The sequence below is a fragment of the Xyrauchen texanus genome, chromosome 24 (assembly GCF_025860055.1).
Source record: "Xyrauchen texanus isolate HMW12.3.18 chromosome 24, RBS_HiC_50CHRs, whole genome shotgun sequence".
In the NCBI taxonomy this organism is placed as follows: domain Eukaryota; kingdom Metazoa; phylum Chordata; class Actinopteri; order Cypriniformes; family Catostomidae; genus Xyrauchen; species Xyrauchen texanus.
In genome coordinates this window covers 39750599-39768302 of record NC_068299.1, presented here as the reverse complement: position 1 = coordinate 39768302, position 17704 = coordinate 39750599, and the positions used below count along the sequence as shown (strand labels likewise).

Here is a 17704-nt window from a genome sequence, read left to right as displayed (position 1 = left end):
GAATGTTTCTTGCTAACGTAATGTTGATGGAACGCAAAAGACGCACCTCGTAAGTGTGCAACTACAGCGCCGGGACAGTCTTTTGGTATGCGCTTAACACAAGTCACAGATGGCTCAGTAGGAAATTCGACAAGCACCCTCGGGATTAAAAGCAAGTGTATGGAAGCACTTTGGATTCTATGAAGACGAAGGTAAACGTGAGTTAGACAAGAGCCACATTGTACGCAAGTTGTGTCAAACTAAAATAAAATATTTTGGAAACACGACAAACATGAAAAACCATATTAGGCTACAAGTTTCCAACTGGAGGAAGAAAATAAACTGCCGGTTGTAGCTGCGAACCAGACGACAATCGAGCAAGCGATGTCAAAGCTTCCAACCAGCTCCGAAAAGGCTAAGAGAATTACAAATTAGATTGCAATATTTATTGCCAAGGATTTGCGTCCTTTCTCGGTTGTTGAAAACCAGGGCTTTTGGGGTATGTTGCGCACGTTGGAGCCGAGATACAACATCCCATCTCGTAAATACTACACTGACACGGCGATCCCCACGCTTATGTATTATTCTTATGTATTCCCTAGTGTCTCTGCAGAAAGAGTTTTTTCTACAGCAGGAGATATAGTCACTGCACAGCGGAGCACGTTTGCATCTGAACATGTTGACCAGCTCCTGTTCTTACAGAAGATCTTTCACATCACTAGCTAAACACATTTGCACCGTCACTTATTTCATACCTGGAAGTAAACCCAGAGTCTTACTAAGTTCTACAGAGTTTACTGTATTACTGCCCTCCACTTAGTGTGTCAGCCATTTATAAAAAGGTAGTCAACATTTTGACTCCCCTCTGCTTTTTATTGTGGTATAAAGAAAAATGTTTTTGTTTTTTTTATCTGAGGGACTCTTATGTTCAGGATTTAGTTTAAAGTCAGAAGCTTAAGACTCTTATTTATCATTGTATAAGTGCAATTCATATTATTTATTTAGTTTAAGTGCAATTTACAAGTTATTCAGAATATGCCACAAGCATAATTTTTGTATGAGAGCTGCTAGTACAGAAAGATTTGTATGATTATTGGCTCTGCAAAATGCTAATTTTTTTTGACTGATTTGACTTGCCACATTGCTTCCATTTGTTGTATTAATAAAAGTTATTGGAAGTAAATTCATTATGGATCATTACAAATATTTTGCTTTTAAAAGTACAAAGCAGTCAGTGAGAAAAAAATTCTGTATTGAAAAAAAGATGCATCAAGATGCATCGATAATCGTTTTATCATCGAATCGCAGCTGTCTGACTCGTAATCGAATCGAATCGTGAGGTGTCTAGAGATTCCCACCCCTAATGCGCATATATGACTCACTGATACAGGGGCGTGCATTCTTGAGGAACACACGCATCTAAGGATCTCACTCTTTGTTTTTGCATTCCAATTTTTCAAATGACCTCAGACATCTCAACTCAGGAGGTGCTTTGAGTTCAGTTCACTTTTTTTTCCACAGAGCAGTTCAGTGAATGCAACTCTGCAGCCTGTAAAATAATACAAACTATATAAAATAATACAAAAACACGTTCACCTCGAACCATGATTTATATTTCAGTTATTATTATCATCATCATTATAATTATTATTTTTACATTTATAATTGTTTTTATGTTTTCAGTTGTGCAAGTAATTTTCTGCCTGCATGTTTAGATGGATTCTTGCCTGACGGTAAATGGAAATGTGGTTATTTTATCACTTTATTATTTATTTATTTGCTTTTTCATTTCATTTGGAGTGCAATTTGAATTTAGAACTGTATTTGATATAAGTTTTTGTTTTTTAAATAAATTATATAATTTTCAATGCAAAATCACTTAAGCAAGAATATTCACTGATCCCTCAGCCCCGGGGTTTCCAATGTAATTGGATATATATATATATATATAGTGAAGGAGGGAACAAAATTAATTTATTTCACACACATGATATATTTTCCTGGATAACTAATTACCCAACGGTTAAAGAATGCACAGATGAAGCTTCTGTGCCTGAGAGATATTGACAACTCTTGTAAAGCCATCTTTCAATAAGTTGAATAAGACACACTTATTTTTTTCCAGTTTAATTTGAACTTTTTTAAATAAATAAACAATAACATTCAAAGTTTGAAATCAAGGTGTTTTGTTTTATTGTGTAGGCTTAACCCTAACCCTGCTTAACGAAAATTATCCCATAGTACCACATAGCATCCAACCAGCGGTAATTTCAGAGTATTTCAGAGTAACAGAGTATTTTCCCAACCAACCGACCAATCAAAACTTGGTTGAACAAGACTCCTCTCATCAACTAATGGTTAGTCAACTATCAGGGGGCAGCCATAATATGCACAGCCATCACACATAAATGTGATCTTCCCATGCACACAGCCATGTCTGCTTATTAGTAATAGATCACAAAAGCAACACGATAACAGTTTAAAACTCAAACTCACAGTGAACACATGCGGAGGTGATTATCAGGCAGCCACGACTGTTTACATTATTGCTTGTCTCACACATACACACACACACACACACACACACACACACACACAAGCACACACGCAAACACAAACACAATGTCTGAGATGTCACACAGTGGCAAGCCGGACAGTTGATATTATATAATTAATTTTAGTAAAACTATATATAAATAAAATAAATACTGCACAGCACACATAGCCCACTTGCTCACTACAGTATAATTTTATTTTTTTTTAAATGACAGCAAATCTAATAATAAAAAAACACTCATCTACACTCTGCCCCCTCTACCGCCTGTGCAGTGTCACGTGCAGAAATAACTCACTCTTAGGGGCACTGCAGGGGAATTTAGACACTACTCATGAAAAGTTTAAGAAGCCACAGCTTGATCCTTGAGAACAGGCTAATTATAAACCGATTTCAAATCTCCCATTTATACTATTTATACCATTTATTCTCCCAAAATACTAGAAAAGGTAGTGTCCTTCCAACTATACTAATTTCTACAGATAAATTGTGTGTATATAACTATTTCAGTCAGGATTTAGGACCCATTACAGTACAGAAACTGCACTTATGACTTGTTCTTATCATCTGATCGTGGATGCATTTCTCTTCTAGTGCTTTTATTGTAGATCTTAGTGCTGCCTTCGACACCATATATCACAACATTCTCTTGGATATGCTTGAGAATTATGATGGCATTTGTGGATTTAATTAGCATGTTTAGGTTCTATTTAGCAGACTGCTACCACTTTGTCTGTGTAAACGAGGAATTGTCAAATCAAACAAAAGTTAAGAATGGAGTGCCACAGGGATCAGTTTTAGGGCTTCTGCTTTTCTCCTTATATACTGTATGCTTCCCCTGGGAGATATTATCAGGAATCTTGGAATAGGTTTCCATTGTTTTGCCGACAATACCCAACTTTGTTTCTTTGAAACCGGAAATTCACAATTCTCCAAATTAGCAGGGTATCAATGAAATCAATGATTTGATGGCCAGAAATTTCCTTCTACTCAATTCTGACAAATCAGAGGTACGAAGCATTGATCCAAAAACCTCTAAAAATAAGCCTCTAATTCTAACAAATCAGAGGTACGAAGCATTGGTCCAAAAACCTCTAAGAATAAGCCTCTAAACTACCATTTGAATCACGATGGATGTACCATTACGTTGTCCTCTACAGTGAAGAACTTGTGTTATATTTGATACCAATCTGTCCTTTGAAAATCAAATTTCCAATGTTTGTAGAACAGCATTCTTCCACAGAAATATTGCTAAATCACGAAATATCCTCTCTGTTGCTGATGCTGAACAACTAATTAATGCATTCATGACCTCAATACTAGATTATTGTTGTAGAACTTTAAGTGCAGCAGGCAGCGAAACATTCCCAAGGACAAACAAAGCAATAAGTGAACCTTCTGGAAGAATGTCCTTAGGGCACTTCCAGGCAATACAACTATGAATCTAAAGATTTGGTGCCAAAAGTCTCTCTCAGCTGCATCCTGTGACCCTTCACTAAACAAAAGAACTGTGAGAAAGATTGTACTACCCTAGGGGAGTCCCCTGTTGAGAGACTGTTGTTCCTTCAGGTTGTTGATTTGAGATAATGGTTGTGCCAAATGGCTTAGCCGTTCTGCTAAAACACTTTTCCACACAGCCCTACTCTCTATGCATGTGGGACCAAACGTACAAGATCATTTTATACACCTGCCTTAGTCTGACTATATAATCTACAATAACAGAATTCAAGCATCACCATGATATAAATTAAAGGATTAACCATTATAACTTTTAATCTGGTATCCTATTAGGGAGCTCTCAGTCTAGGAAAAAATTAGGAAGAGGTCCTCCCCCCTCTTTCTTGCACTCGAGAGAGAAAGAGACAGAGAGAGAGATCTGGTTTACCAACATTTTACCCTCTTAAACACATGGAATTAACATTGTTCTTGTATTTTTCATATGTATATCTACCTTAAATATTGTCAGACTACCTCATGTAATGTTATCCTTTAACCATATGATTTATTCTTATTACTCTTTTAATCGCTTCTCATGAATGTTATTACATTACATACTAGAGTGCTCAGAGGATGTGCAGACCAGCTGGCAGATGTTCTTACCGACATCTTCAACATCTCTCTGAGCAGCGTCATCGTTCCAACGTGCTTCAAGACCACCACAATTATCCCCATACCACAATTATCCCCATACCAAAGAAGTCTTCAGGGTCCTGCCTCAATGACTACCATCCCGTCGCACTCACACCCATCACCATGAAGCACTTAGATAGGCTCATCATGAGGCAAATTAAGACCCAGCTTCCACTCTCACTAGACCCAATGCAGTTTGCGTATCGTCCCAATTGTTCAACAGACGACGCCATCGCCACCACCCTCCATCTGGCCCCCACCTAGATAAAAAGGACTCACACGTTCGAATACTGTTCATAGACTCAGTTCAGCAATCAACACAATCATTCCTCAGCACCTGATTGGAAAGCTGAACCTGCTGGGCCTGGGCACCTCCCTCTGCAACTTGATCCTGGACTTCCTGACTGGGAGACCTCAGTCCAGATCAGGAACAGCATCTCCACCACCACCACACTGAGCACTGGGGCCCCCCAGGGATGTGTGCTCAGTCCACTGCTGTTCACTCTGCTGACTCATGACTGTGCAGCAATGCACAGCTCGAACCACATCATCAAGTTCGCCGATGACATGACCGTGGTGGGTCTCATCGGCAAGAACGATGAGTCGGCATACAAAGAGGAGGTGCAGCGACTAACGGACTGGTGTAGAGCCAACAACCTCTCTCTGAATGTGGACAAAACAAAAGAGATGGTTGTTGAATTTAGGAGAGCACAGAGTGACCACTCTCCGCTGAACATCGACGGCTCCTCTGTGGAGAACGTCAAGAACACCAAATTCCTTGGTGTTCACCTGGCGGAAAACCTCACCTGGTCCCTCAACACCAGCTCTATTACCAAGAAAGCCCAGCATCTCAACTTTCTTAGAAGGCTGAGAAAAGCACATCTCCCACCTCCCATTTTCACTATATTCTATAGAGGGACTATTGAGAGCATCCTGAGCAGCTCCATCCAACTTTTGCACATGTCCAGAGTTGCACTTTACTTCATTGTCACTTTATACCTGGCTGCTACCTCAATATCTGCTATGACCAAAAACACTATTTCATAGTATGTTATGTTTACATTTAGCATTTTAGAAAGTGTCATCTTTTTGCACTACTCAATTACAAATGTGTACTGGTCGGCCCTGCACTGTCTCTTACTGTGCCTATTGCCCTGTTCCTTTTACAAATTTATTGTACTGTCCAGTACTTTTTGCACATGCACTTAATGTATAAATGCTATTTAGTCTGTGTAGTCTCATGTGGTTCTGTGTTTGTCCTATGTTGATTTATGTAGCACCATGGTCATGGAGTAAAGTTGTCTCGTTTCACAGTGTACTGTACTAACTGTATATGGATGAACAACAATAAAAAACCCTTGACATGACCATTGCAATTATTATTTTATTACCCTCATATTTGGTATCTAGGAAGTCCATAGTTAATTTCCAGAATGGTGATGTTTGGTAAAATCCTATAACTTCAAATCTTCTGGGTTGTGCCTAGTCAGAAAGGTTAAAACCTCATGACAATGAACGAACCATGATGAAACCGAGTCCACGCCTTATAAGAATCTATGCTGAACAAAAAGTCTATGCTGAGTACCGAATTTACACTGAACACAAAGTCTATGCTGAGTCTACGTTTTCTTTTTGAGCTGTTAGCATTATAATCCAGTCTTTGTTTTCTGCAAAGTCTTTCTTGAATGTAGTTTACTTTGCCACAACTTCCTTCGGCCCTTGAACCCAACGCAGCAACCTGCCTATGAATGAATCCCAGCTCATTCATCTCTTGACTTATTATTCCTGATTGGCTTCTCTGACAACTCATCAACTGACCGAGTAACCAAGTACAGTATTTCCATGTCCCGCTAAACTGGAATATTAGATATAAATCGATAACGCTATTGCAGGCTAATATGAAGGTGAAACGGACAGATTGATGGTTCGTTCTGTCATGGTTTGCTAAATTTCATACATTGCCATAACTCAATATTCTACATTTCCAGTATTCCAAAACTTGCTTTCTTTACTGTTCACTTCGTATGTTTGTGTGGGCGTGCGCTAGAATACTTTATGTATTAGGTTTAGAATAGTTTAATAAAGTCTTGTTTGTATTCAAAAAGAAGTGTGTTGTACTTCATGCTCATAAAGTTAATATCTTAAACTGTCTGATCCTGTTACTTGCTTATAAACAGTGTTTACGCTAAATTCAGGATTTTATTTTGATGGCCACGAGGTGATATTCCTCCCAGAACACAACAGCAAACAATTGCGTGAAAGATTAACATCGATATCAAACCCTTGCCACTCAAGAAGAACCATAACAACAACAACAAACAATTGTGGTAAGCCATGGCATCTGCTCATGTTATTGGGTTTCCAATAGATTCTCCCCACTCAGTCATGCACCCACTGAGAATAATGTTGAAAGAGCCCTCTAGGAGATTATATTGTAAGGAACGTGGAAATAGAGACTTAAGCCATTATTGATAAATACATTTCAGGGGCTTGGGTGTCTGAAATAAGATTAAATTTACAAGTGCTATTGCTAAACGTAGATTTTCTAAAATTGTTATTTATGTTGGAACTAACGATGTCCGGCTTCGCCAGTCAGAGATCACTACAGATAATGTTAACCCTCCGGGGTCTGAGGGTATTTTGGGCCCTGGAGAAGTTTTGACATGCCTTGACATTTGTGCTTTTTTCAGTTGCTTAAAAACATATGAATGGCTAAAGTCTGATAACACTGTATTCAGCACAAACTGGGCTACAATAATATGTGAGCAACATGTATGTACAGGTTTGTATTTTTGAGAAAATAACGTTTATGCACAGTTTTTGAAAAAAAATAACATTTTAAGTCACTGAAATAAGGCCATATAACACATACTAAACATTTGTCCACAAGACTTTTGAGAACTGGATCTTGTAGCCTAGAGTTTTTGCTACAAAATGATGTGAAAACCATCCTGATCACTCATTCATACAAAACAATATAGTAATTTAACTTTTGTAAGACAATTTTAGTGTTGAAAGGTAATATGCGAGGAGGCGTGAATGATCATGAATATTCATTGTAATTCACACATGAGAGACAAAGACCCTCCCCTGGGCCTATCAATGAGGAATACAAAATGAATGTGAGGAGACTTAATGATCCAAATCAAGTTTTAAGTTAAAAGACGTAATATATTTTCTTTACATAAAGACTTTACTTAATTTTAGACCTACACTACCGTTAAAAGAAGTATTTTCTGCTCACCAAGACTGGATTTATTTGATCCAAAATACAGAAACAACATTGATATTCTGAACTCTTTTTACAATTTAAAAGAACGGTTTTCTATTTGAATATATTGTAAAATGCAATTTGTGATCAAAGCTGAAATTTCAGCATCATTTCTGCAGTCTTCTGGTGGTCTCTGATTTTCTAATATGGGCATATTTAAAGTGCATTTTACTCATTTACACCTGAACAGATTTTTGCAAGCACAAGCTTTGTTGATGATAATGAGGCAGCATAAAAGCTATTTCAAATATAATCTAAACATTCATATAATTGTATATCACATTATATATCATATTTATATTATACAGCATACAATTGAAATACATGCTTTAGCTGAAACAGCATTTAAATGTAACTAAAACTTGCTTATTATGAGTCATATTTCAAACGTCAATACGCTGAATCCTGGCTGGCAAGTCTGGAAACAGTCCCATTAGTAAAATATGTACATGTTTATATATAATAGCATGTCAACTAATGAAAACTAAATGACTTACTCGTCTGAAATTGTATCCTTGGCTGGATCAAGTCTCTCTTCAAAATACAAATGTTCATCGGAGTCCCGCTCTTCTTCTGAGGAAAATGTTAACTCTTCCATAATATCCTGGAGTTTTCTCATCTGTGTATCATTGCAAACACGCAGAAAAGTTGAGTTGTGTTGTGTTTACATTAAACCTCATAGTCGAGAGCGTGTACATTTCCCTTGATCGTCTCAGTACATTAGCGTATGAATGGCGTGCTCTGCTGGTGGGTGTGATCACATTACAGATAATTAGCTTTGTTTCAAACAGATTGCATTGCAGGAGAATATTTGTTTTAAATTTGTTTTATTTAAAAGTAGACATTTTATGCTTTCTTTAGACATATGTTTCTTGTTTGTGTGATAAGTATTTGTGGAGTTTCAGTTCATTTTTGTGACGTTTTTCTGAAATATGCTCATGAACACATAGACTGCTGAAAGCTCACCCTTTTTATTTTCATATTTTACAAAAGCACAAGATTTTGTTGTTATTGTGAGTGTACACAAATAAAAGTAGACCCTTTATAGTCTCTAATGATGTCTTACACTTATCTGTATATCCAAAAATGATGGAGTATTTTAAGTTGTTTCTGCTGTAATGACAAAAATATCCAGCAGGACGCTCCAGCGCCACCGTCGAACCCAGAGGGTTAAACAGGTGTGTGCACTTAAACAAAAACAAAAATAAGACACTGTAATATGCTCTGGTCCCCACCCTGCTCGTCATGGTGATGAGGTTTTAGTAGATTAGTATCACTGAATGGCTGGATGTCAGAGTAGTGTCCAGAGAATAGCAATAGCATAGGGGTAGACCTGACCTGCTAAAGCGAGACGGACACCATCCCTCCAGGGAAGGTGCCGCTCTCCACTCAAGTAATTTGGCTTATAGTCTTAATAGTGATAGTATTTGACTGTGACGAGGACAAGGGCATGGACGGGCAATCTCTCTGTTTAAATCAAGACTAAAGACTCATATATTCAGCCAGGTATACACCTAATTTATCCATCAACTTATATTTAGGCTGCTTTAATTAGGGCTGCCGGAACTGGAAACACTTCTCTATTAATCTATAACACTGCAATAAATTTAATGGCATCACACTAATATTATCATATTTGTTTCCCTGTCTCAACCTCACGATTCATATCCGGAGGTTACCAGAGCCTGCCAGATCCAGCTCTGTTCCTGCTTGGTTTAGGACTCCACTGCTGATGTGATGACGACTAACTGCAGCTGGTCGTAGCCAGACATCACTTCAGTCTACTACAATCAACTAAAGAGGATGAACTAATGCCAACTACAACTGTAAGACATAGCCACTGACAAATAACTTTGAATTTAGGATGGACCTCACTGAAATTAACTGCCGGTTGAACTGCAATGCACCTCACTGATCTTTGCCAGCATTACCTTGGTCTAACGATGGACTACACTCTTAAAAATAATACACAGACTATCAAGTAATTGCCAAACAAAAAAACCTTCATCAGCCAACTAACAAAGGACAACGCATCAAAGTGAACTTAATCTTACAGTCCATACAAAATCTTTGTTTAAACACTGGCACTTAACACTTACTTGGCTAAATTAAACCATAACTTGCACTATCCACAAAAACGAATATTGGCATTGTATTCACGCTGTTTAGACAGAGGAGAACTGGCCCCCACAGTGCAGGTTTCTCCCAAGATTATTTTTCTTAATAAGACTTTTCTTAATAATTAATAAGCCTGCACGCTCTTGTTCTGGACCTATACATATTGAAATCAGCTGTTGTTATATTTTTATCACATTCACGATTTTTATTTCTCTCGAGTTCTCGCTGCAGTAACTGTGTTTCCTCTCGCTGTGTACAGGGTTTGTACAGCTTTTAGGAGTAAAATTCAAGCACTTTTCCAGCACTTTCAAGATACTAATCCTTTTTCCAGCACCTTGAAGCTTTAAACATTAATCAGTTCTAGTTGACAAAAATGCAATTATATATATATATATATATATATATATATATATATATACTAATGTGTGTATATATATATATATATATATATATATATATATATATATACAAAATATATGTATATATATATATATATATATATATATATATATACAAAATATATGTATATATATATATATATATATATATATATATATATATATATATATATATATATATATATATATATATTGTAACTTCAAGCCCATCTATAAAAATTTAAGTTTCAAGAGTTAATTTACATCAACAGATATAAGAGTGAAAACCTTAAAATGATTACAACCAAAGCATTGCATTAACACATAGATAGAGTCTGCAACACTGGGTATCTATGAGGGCATGGTTTACGGTGGGGGAAAACATATTATGGTTATCCATTCTTTCCTATGTGTATAATCAAAAGATATATCAAATACATTTTGCTATATTTTGAAAGAAAGCATTTGCGTGTTTTTTTTTCCTCTTCAAATAAAAGCACAAATTCTAGAGTATAAATTTTTCATCAGCCATTTGAATACAGGATTAAAGAAGACGGTGTTGGGGAAAAAACAAGCATTCAGTGATTCAATGAGACACAAAGCATTCTCATCTCTAAATTCTGTGTGGGATAGTTCTAAATGTATTCAGCCAGGCTAGAGCACACATTAAACAAGGCCTTAGAACATGTACCACTGCTTGTCGGCAAAACATTTATCTGCAAGTATATAATCCTTCAAGGCATGTTTTCCACTGACAGTTGTAGGACCTTAGTATTGGAATCAGTAAAAAAAATAAGAAAGTGTGCAGTGAGGCCTTTAAATCTGGGAAATTACTCTAAGCATTAAAAAGCAAGAAATTCGGACTGATGCCAGGAAATGGGGTCGTGGCTCAAATAATCGACCCTCCAACTTCTTCAGAACTTAAAGACCATCTAACTAAACACAAATTTCCACAAGCCAAGCCAAAGAACATCAAGGACTTCAACGCCAAACAACATAACACAAGTACAATTACCTCCAAACTTTCGCTGAATGTGCTGGTGTTTCTTTAATATAATTTGAGTAATGGTGGAGCAATTTGATCAGATTTCTATTCTGCTCATTTGGCATTTAGCTTGCATATTTTTTTCCCTACATTATTATTGGATTGAAAATGAGCAAATTCCAAAACAAACTAAGTATATATACATTTACCTGTAGGAAAGATTGGTGAAGAATGCAGGCAAGATTCTTAAAAAGAAAACAATTATTTATATTTCCTTAAATATTTGTGGAATGCAAGCAAATTCTGAAAACAAACTAAGTAGATATATATTTTCCTACACAGTTATCCACTAAATTTGTTAATGTAAGAATAATATTCAATATTAAATATAAATGTATGTGGTAATCATATTCAAATTGGTAACATATCAATACATACAAATAAAAATCTATATTTACCCACAAATTCTAAACAATTTAATGCAAAACATTCAGAGACGACCTTGATCACTTTTAACAGATTTCATAAGCAAACTCTAATTACATTACTAAATATTGAAAATTTATTATTGAATATTTGAATGCTATTGTAGTACAACAGTAATATATCTGTCCTAATTACTACACACTCTGGACACATTAAACCCTCAAGACTTTATTTTGACGGAAGACATATAAAAGACATTTGTGTATCTTGTATAGTGTTTTTAACATTCTCCACATTCATGATCTGGGGAAATATCATCCCTCCTCTTAAGTGCTCCAGTGTCACGGTATTACAAGTATGTTTGGAATAGGGGCCTGGGTAGCTCAGCGAGTAAAGACACTGACAGCCACCCCTAGAGTCGCAAGTTCAAATCCAGGGCGTGCTGAGTGACTCCAGCCATGTCTCCTAAGCAACCAAATTGGCCCGGTTGCTAGTGAGGGTAGAGTCACATGGGGTAACCTCCTTGTGGTCGCTATAATGTGGTTCTCGCATTTGGTGGGTTGCGTGGTGAGTTGTGTGTGGATGCCGCGAAGAATAGCATGAAGCCTCCACACTCGCTATGTGTCTGCGGTAACACACTCAACAAGCCACATGATAAGGTGCGCATATTGTCGGTCTCAGACACGGAGGCAACTGAGATTCGTCCTCTGCCAGCCGGATTGAGGCGAGGGCCTAGAGTGCATTGGGTATTGGGCATTCCAAATTGGGGAGAAAAATGAATGTTTGAAATTAGGTGAAACTAAATAGAGTTCGTAGCATTTTGCATTATCAATACACATTATAAGAAAAATGCACTGGGCACTATTAACAAACCAAACTCAAAACATTACGTTCACTGCACACGAGTTCACAGTATCATGCTTGGACCATGTGTAAGCAGACTATACAGACATTTATCTAATGTAAACTGCAGACTTTTTGTGGGTTTAATAAATCAGTCAAGGTGATTTAAATTTTATTTTGATTAACTGTACAGCCCAAAACTGAATCTAATATGTTCAATTTATCACATCAACTTTCTGCCATAATTTTAAGCATTCATGCGATTTTACAAGTTATTCCAAAGTAAATTCTTGTTTCTACCTTTCATAACGGTCGCTGAGGGCTGATAAGTCCAAATCCATATGTCTTTTGTTTTTTGCATACTTAAAGGGTAACTAAACACCTGCTCAGAGTCTGACTCCACCCACTAGAAATATTTGAAAATGCTGGAAAAGTGGGCAGACCCCGGCGGGGATAGAGGGAACAAACCGAGTGCGGGGGGGGCACCTGAGACTCGTAGTGAGGGATTAATTGACAGCTGTTGTCAGACTCTATGTTATTATTATTCCTCAAACGGTCGCAAGACGACATGTACATGAATCTGGCGTGGTGAGCTGGAACCTGCTTACGTCAGCTGTCACCGCTTACGTCACGAAGTAGCGCAAACAGCCAATAGGAAAATTCAACTGCAGTAGCCACCGTTCAACCTGAAGAGGGCAGCACTCAGACGGTTTTACACCATATATTGTAGAATTAAAACACTTTATACACAAATGTCAAAAAAATTACTTGAATCAATGACCAGTACTAATAAAGCCCCATTCTTACAGATCATTAACTAAAAAAAGTTGGTTTAGGGTTTAGTTACCCTTTAAGTATAATTCCTTGCAGTTGATCTCTCCTCGGCATAGCAATATTTTAAATGTACTTTTCCAGTCAGATGTCATTAATACAGCAACCTGACATGTAGGGTTGCAACAGTATGATAACCGTCTCAGAAAATATCACGGTTTCACGGTATACGATATTACACAATTACTATTATTAGTGAAAACAGAAAGGTTATTTTATTTATTTATTTATTTTTGAGCAAACTCTTCATTATAATTGAAACTTGAAACATTTATTTTATTGAAGTATGTGTTAAACTTAAGAATGATGCAGCGTCCACTCTTGGTACATATGTGTAAAAAAAAAGTCTCCCTTTTGAAAATAAATAAATAGAAAAATAAGAAAGCTAACAGAATTATAATAAACAGAATTATAAACATGATAAAAATAGAATGTAACTATAACATGTTATATAACTAAAGCATGTTAGTTTGCATGTTAAATGAACAACTCAATGAAAAATAACATCAGCTGTGTGAGTTTTGAAGTAATGTCCTATGATTATTAACAGTTAACATATAATGTAGGTGCACGACAGTGATTCCAGACTGCTCCTGTCTGTATCTTTATCTCAGTGGTTCTCAACTGGTTTTGCTTCAGGACAGATTTTACATTGGACATTAAGTGTCGACCTGCCACAGATTAATCATAACCTGTATTTAATGTATCCTGGGTTTGTATTTCCATGTATGTTGCATAGTTTTGTTCATGGTTTTCCAGTACAAGGACAAGCATCAAGTGTCATTATTTTTGTTGTTGATGTCAAAATATACAGGAAGTTGTCTCTCCCCCTTTTAAAAATTGAAGAGCATATTTACTTATATGGGCCCATTATTATCCCGTTTGTTACCTAATATTAAATATTTATACACATATTACACAGAAGGAAAGGCTCCTCATTACCATGGTCAGTGTGCTAGTCTTAAATAATAGTAATAATAATAATAAATTAATGTATTTATGAAAAATAAATAGTAGCTGAAACACATCTTGAAACTAAGAAAATGCCACTGTTGATATAAAATGAGGTCTAATAAATTCTACCTTATTGTATCTATGATTATTTCATATGAAACTATAACATTTTGTCAAAATATAAAAGTTTATTTTACTCATGTAAAATCCTGAAACAAATTTGTAAAGGTGATTGTGTGTAATTATTAATATTTTAAACTATTTTGGTAAAGGGGCCACATCGGGCCTACTGACATGTTGATCTTTTGGAAGAAGGAGATGCAGGGATATTTTCCTACATGGCAATCTAACACAGTGAAACATGCAATACTTCTGTGTGTGTGTGCAACATCAACCCAAGACGCGAATTGGTGCAGGTGAGCTCGCAAGACAGAACAAACATAACGATTGGGTATCTAATTTCAATTTCAAAATAATATTTAATCTTTTACAACAAAATACCAAAGAAAAGAATATTAAGCATTTTCAAGGAACATATTTAAAATTAAAACTTTCAAACTTAACATATTCCAAACTTACAAACCCTGAGTAAATGTCAAATATATTCATAATTTAGTAGTGATCCCTGAGCTTTAATTCTTTATAATTTCAATGATCTCTTTTACTGTGTAAATGTGTGTATTGTTCATATCTTCATAATAATTGGCCTTCAGTGGAGAAATAAATCACACTGACACTTTTATGAAAAGTAAATTATGCTGGGTGTTTGCTGCAAACGTCAAACATTCAAGTGCACATGCTCGTAAACTAATCATAAACTCGGCATCAAAATGCAAGTTTAAACAATAGCTAAACATGGGTCTAAATCAAACTTTAAAAAATGCAATCCATAATCTAAAGCAAATCATCAGTCCAAATGAGTCTCTAAACCTGTAAGCTGTATAAATATCGCTCTACATGCATAAACCTTCAAGTTAACCTAAAGGCCAAAGTATACTTTGTGCATTCGTGTTGTGGATCGCTCCGCGCACAGTATGCGTGATGTACATTTCTTCATAAACCTGTGAAGTGTGCCGGCCAGATTTTCTCGACTCGTGTACGTGATCTTCATCTGTGCGCATCTAAACCTTAGTTTAAACGAGCGTCTAAACCTTTAATGCTTAAACAATAGTGGAATATTGGTCATAAATGAGCCTCTAAACCTGCAATCCTAACACTAAAGCTAAACCTCAATCTGAAAGAGTTTAAACATTTGTTTTCAGGCTTGAGAAAAGACTCCAAAATACATTTTTTTTTCTTTCTGGTGAACTTGTAAGTTTTAAATGGTGTCAGCAACATTGTTCTAAACCACCTTGAGATCAGAAATAGCTATTTTTTCTCTAGATTTACCTGATGTTCTGTTTAATTCTGCTTAAACAACCTACCACACAGACAAGAAGTCCCACATAAACAGCAAGGAGCCCATTTTTCATGATTTTAAAAATGCCATTATCTGTTGTTTAATGAAGGCTGTTGTCAGAACACTTGATTTGTGTGCAGTTTTCTGGTTGATATTTTCAGTCAGTCTTTTAAGGGGTGAGAGAGTTTGTTGTGTTTGAATGTGCAGAACTCACCCACGGCCAGCAGGGGTTGATAGTGGCTGATGTTCTTGGTGGTGAGCGGTGGGCACATGCGGAGGGAGAAGGGGGGCAAAGGCAGGCCAGACAGTAACCCTGTCAACAGGAATTTCAGATGCACTTCCTGTTCTCCATCCATGGGTCGTGGGGGGTCCACTCCAGAAATAAGACTGTGAGCTGGAACAAGGACCGATCAGATAATTAATCTAATGCAATACAGAATGACACAATAAAGTAGTTCAGAGAGATGTTGGGTGGGAATAACATTTTAAAGGGCCCAGCTGCCGGTTGCACCAAACCCATTAAGTTAAGAATATCCTAGTGACTAAGGATTTTTTTAGGGTGCTTTCACACTTGGTTTGGTTGCTTGGTCCGAACTGGAGTTCAGTTACCCCTTTCCTGCAGGTTTCTTTTCGCAATGTATTATTTGGGTCTGAACCATGGTACAACATCGACGTGAACACCATGAATCCAAGTGGCAGCTGTTAACACTCTAACTAGGTTGCGCCTCAGGAGAAGAAGCCATTGGCATCCAGGACCATGCAAAGATGCTAATTATACAGTGCTCTCCATACGTATTTGGAAAGTGAGACACTTTTATATCATCTAGTGGTTTACTTCTGCAATTTAGTACGATTTTGTTCATATCAGCAGCAAACTACGCTGGATTTCATACCCACAGACCACTTTTTAAGCATAATTGAGAGCAGTTCATAGGTGCACACCCAATTACGGAAAACAGCTTTCACATCAACCCAACAAATCAAACTTTGACATCAACCGGACCCGGAAGCCCACCAAAAGTAATAGTGTGAAGGTGCCCTGAGCTTTAAGAGGTTTGTTGCAGCCGAGCTCAGATCATTGCAAACAGGATTTCTGTTATACACTAAGCAGTGTTGGGGAACAGTTAACTAAATGTAGCGCCGCAACTAACACAGAAGTGTGACAGTAGTTTCACAATAGTTAGCTTTATATTTACAAGCTACATTTTCCAATGATTGGCACTGTACCGTCACATAACACTAGTTTGTTTGCGAAAGCAGCAATTGAGCTGAGGGAGTAATCAATCATGCTCACCTAAACAGTTTTTTTTCTCTCATGTAGCACCGGGAAAAAACAAATAATTTAACTGAATCAGTTCTTTGGGACAGTTCATTTAAACGATTCAGTTAAAATAAATTATTCCCTTAAATTTTGCATTGGAAAGTCGGTTCTTTTTTGATGATAATTGTAAATGAACAATGTTCAATTAAAAAAAAAATCACTACTTGTAACCCGCACACACAAACACAAGACGAGACAGTCACAATGTCGGAGAAAACTGCTTTATTCCAACAAAGCAGGCAACAGTACAAAAACAGGGCAAATCCAGTGAAGAATGGTCAGGGTGAGCGTTAAATCGAAGCCGGGGAATCAAGATAGGGTAAAGGGGCAAATCCAGGAGAGAGTGGTCAACGAGAGCGTAGGGGGTCAAAGCCGGGGTAATCAGAATAAGAATAACAAGTGGGAGCAAAAGACAGGGGAACAAGGGAGCTGGCAAGCTAAGAGATGAACGAGAGGAGGTCAAAACTAGACCGAGACTAGCGGGGGCAAAGACACGGGAAACTAAATACAATAACC

The 17704-nt window shown here is 37.0% G+C and overlaps 1 protein-coding gene across 1 annotated transcript in view; it reads right to left on the bottom strand.

The window, feature by feature from the left end:
• The window catches only part of wdr11 (WD repeat domain 11), a 188393-nt gene that overhangs the window by 114115 nt on the left and 56574 nt on the right, over positions 1 to 17704 (bottom strand). Inside the window, exon 10 of the mRNA XM_052089447.1 lies at positions 16082 to 16261. Coding sequence (XP_051945407.1) covers positions 16082 to 16261 — 180 coding nt within the window. The remainder of the gene's footprint in view (positions 1 to 16081; positions 16262 to 17704) is intronic.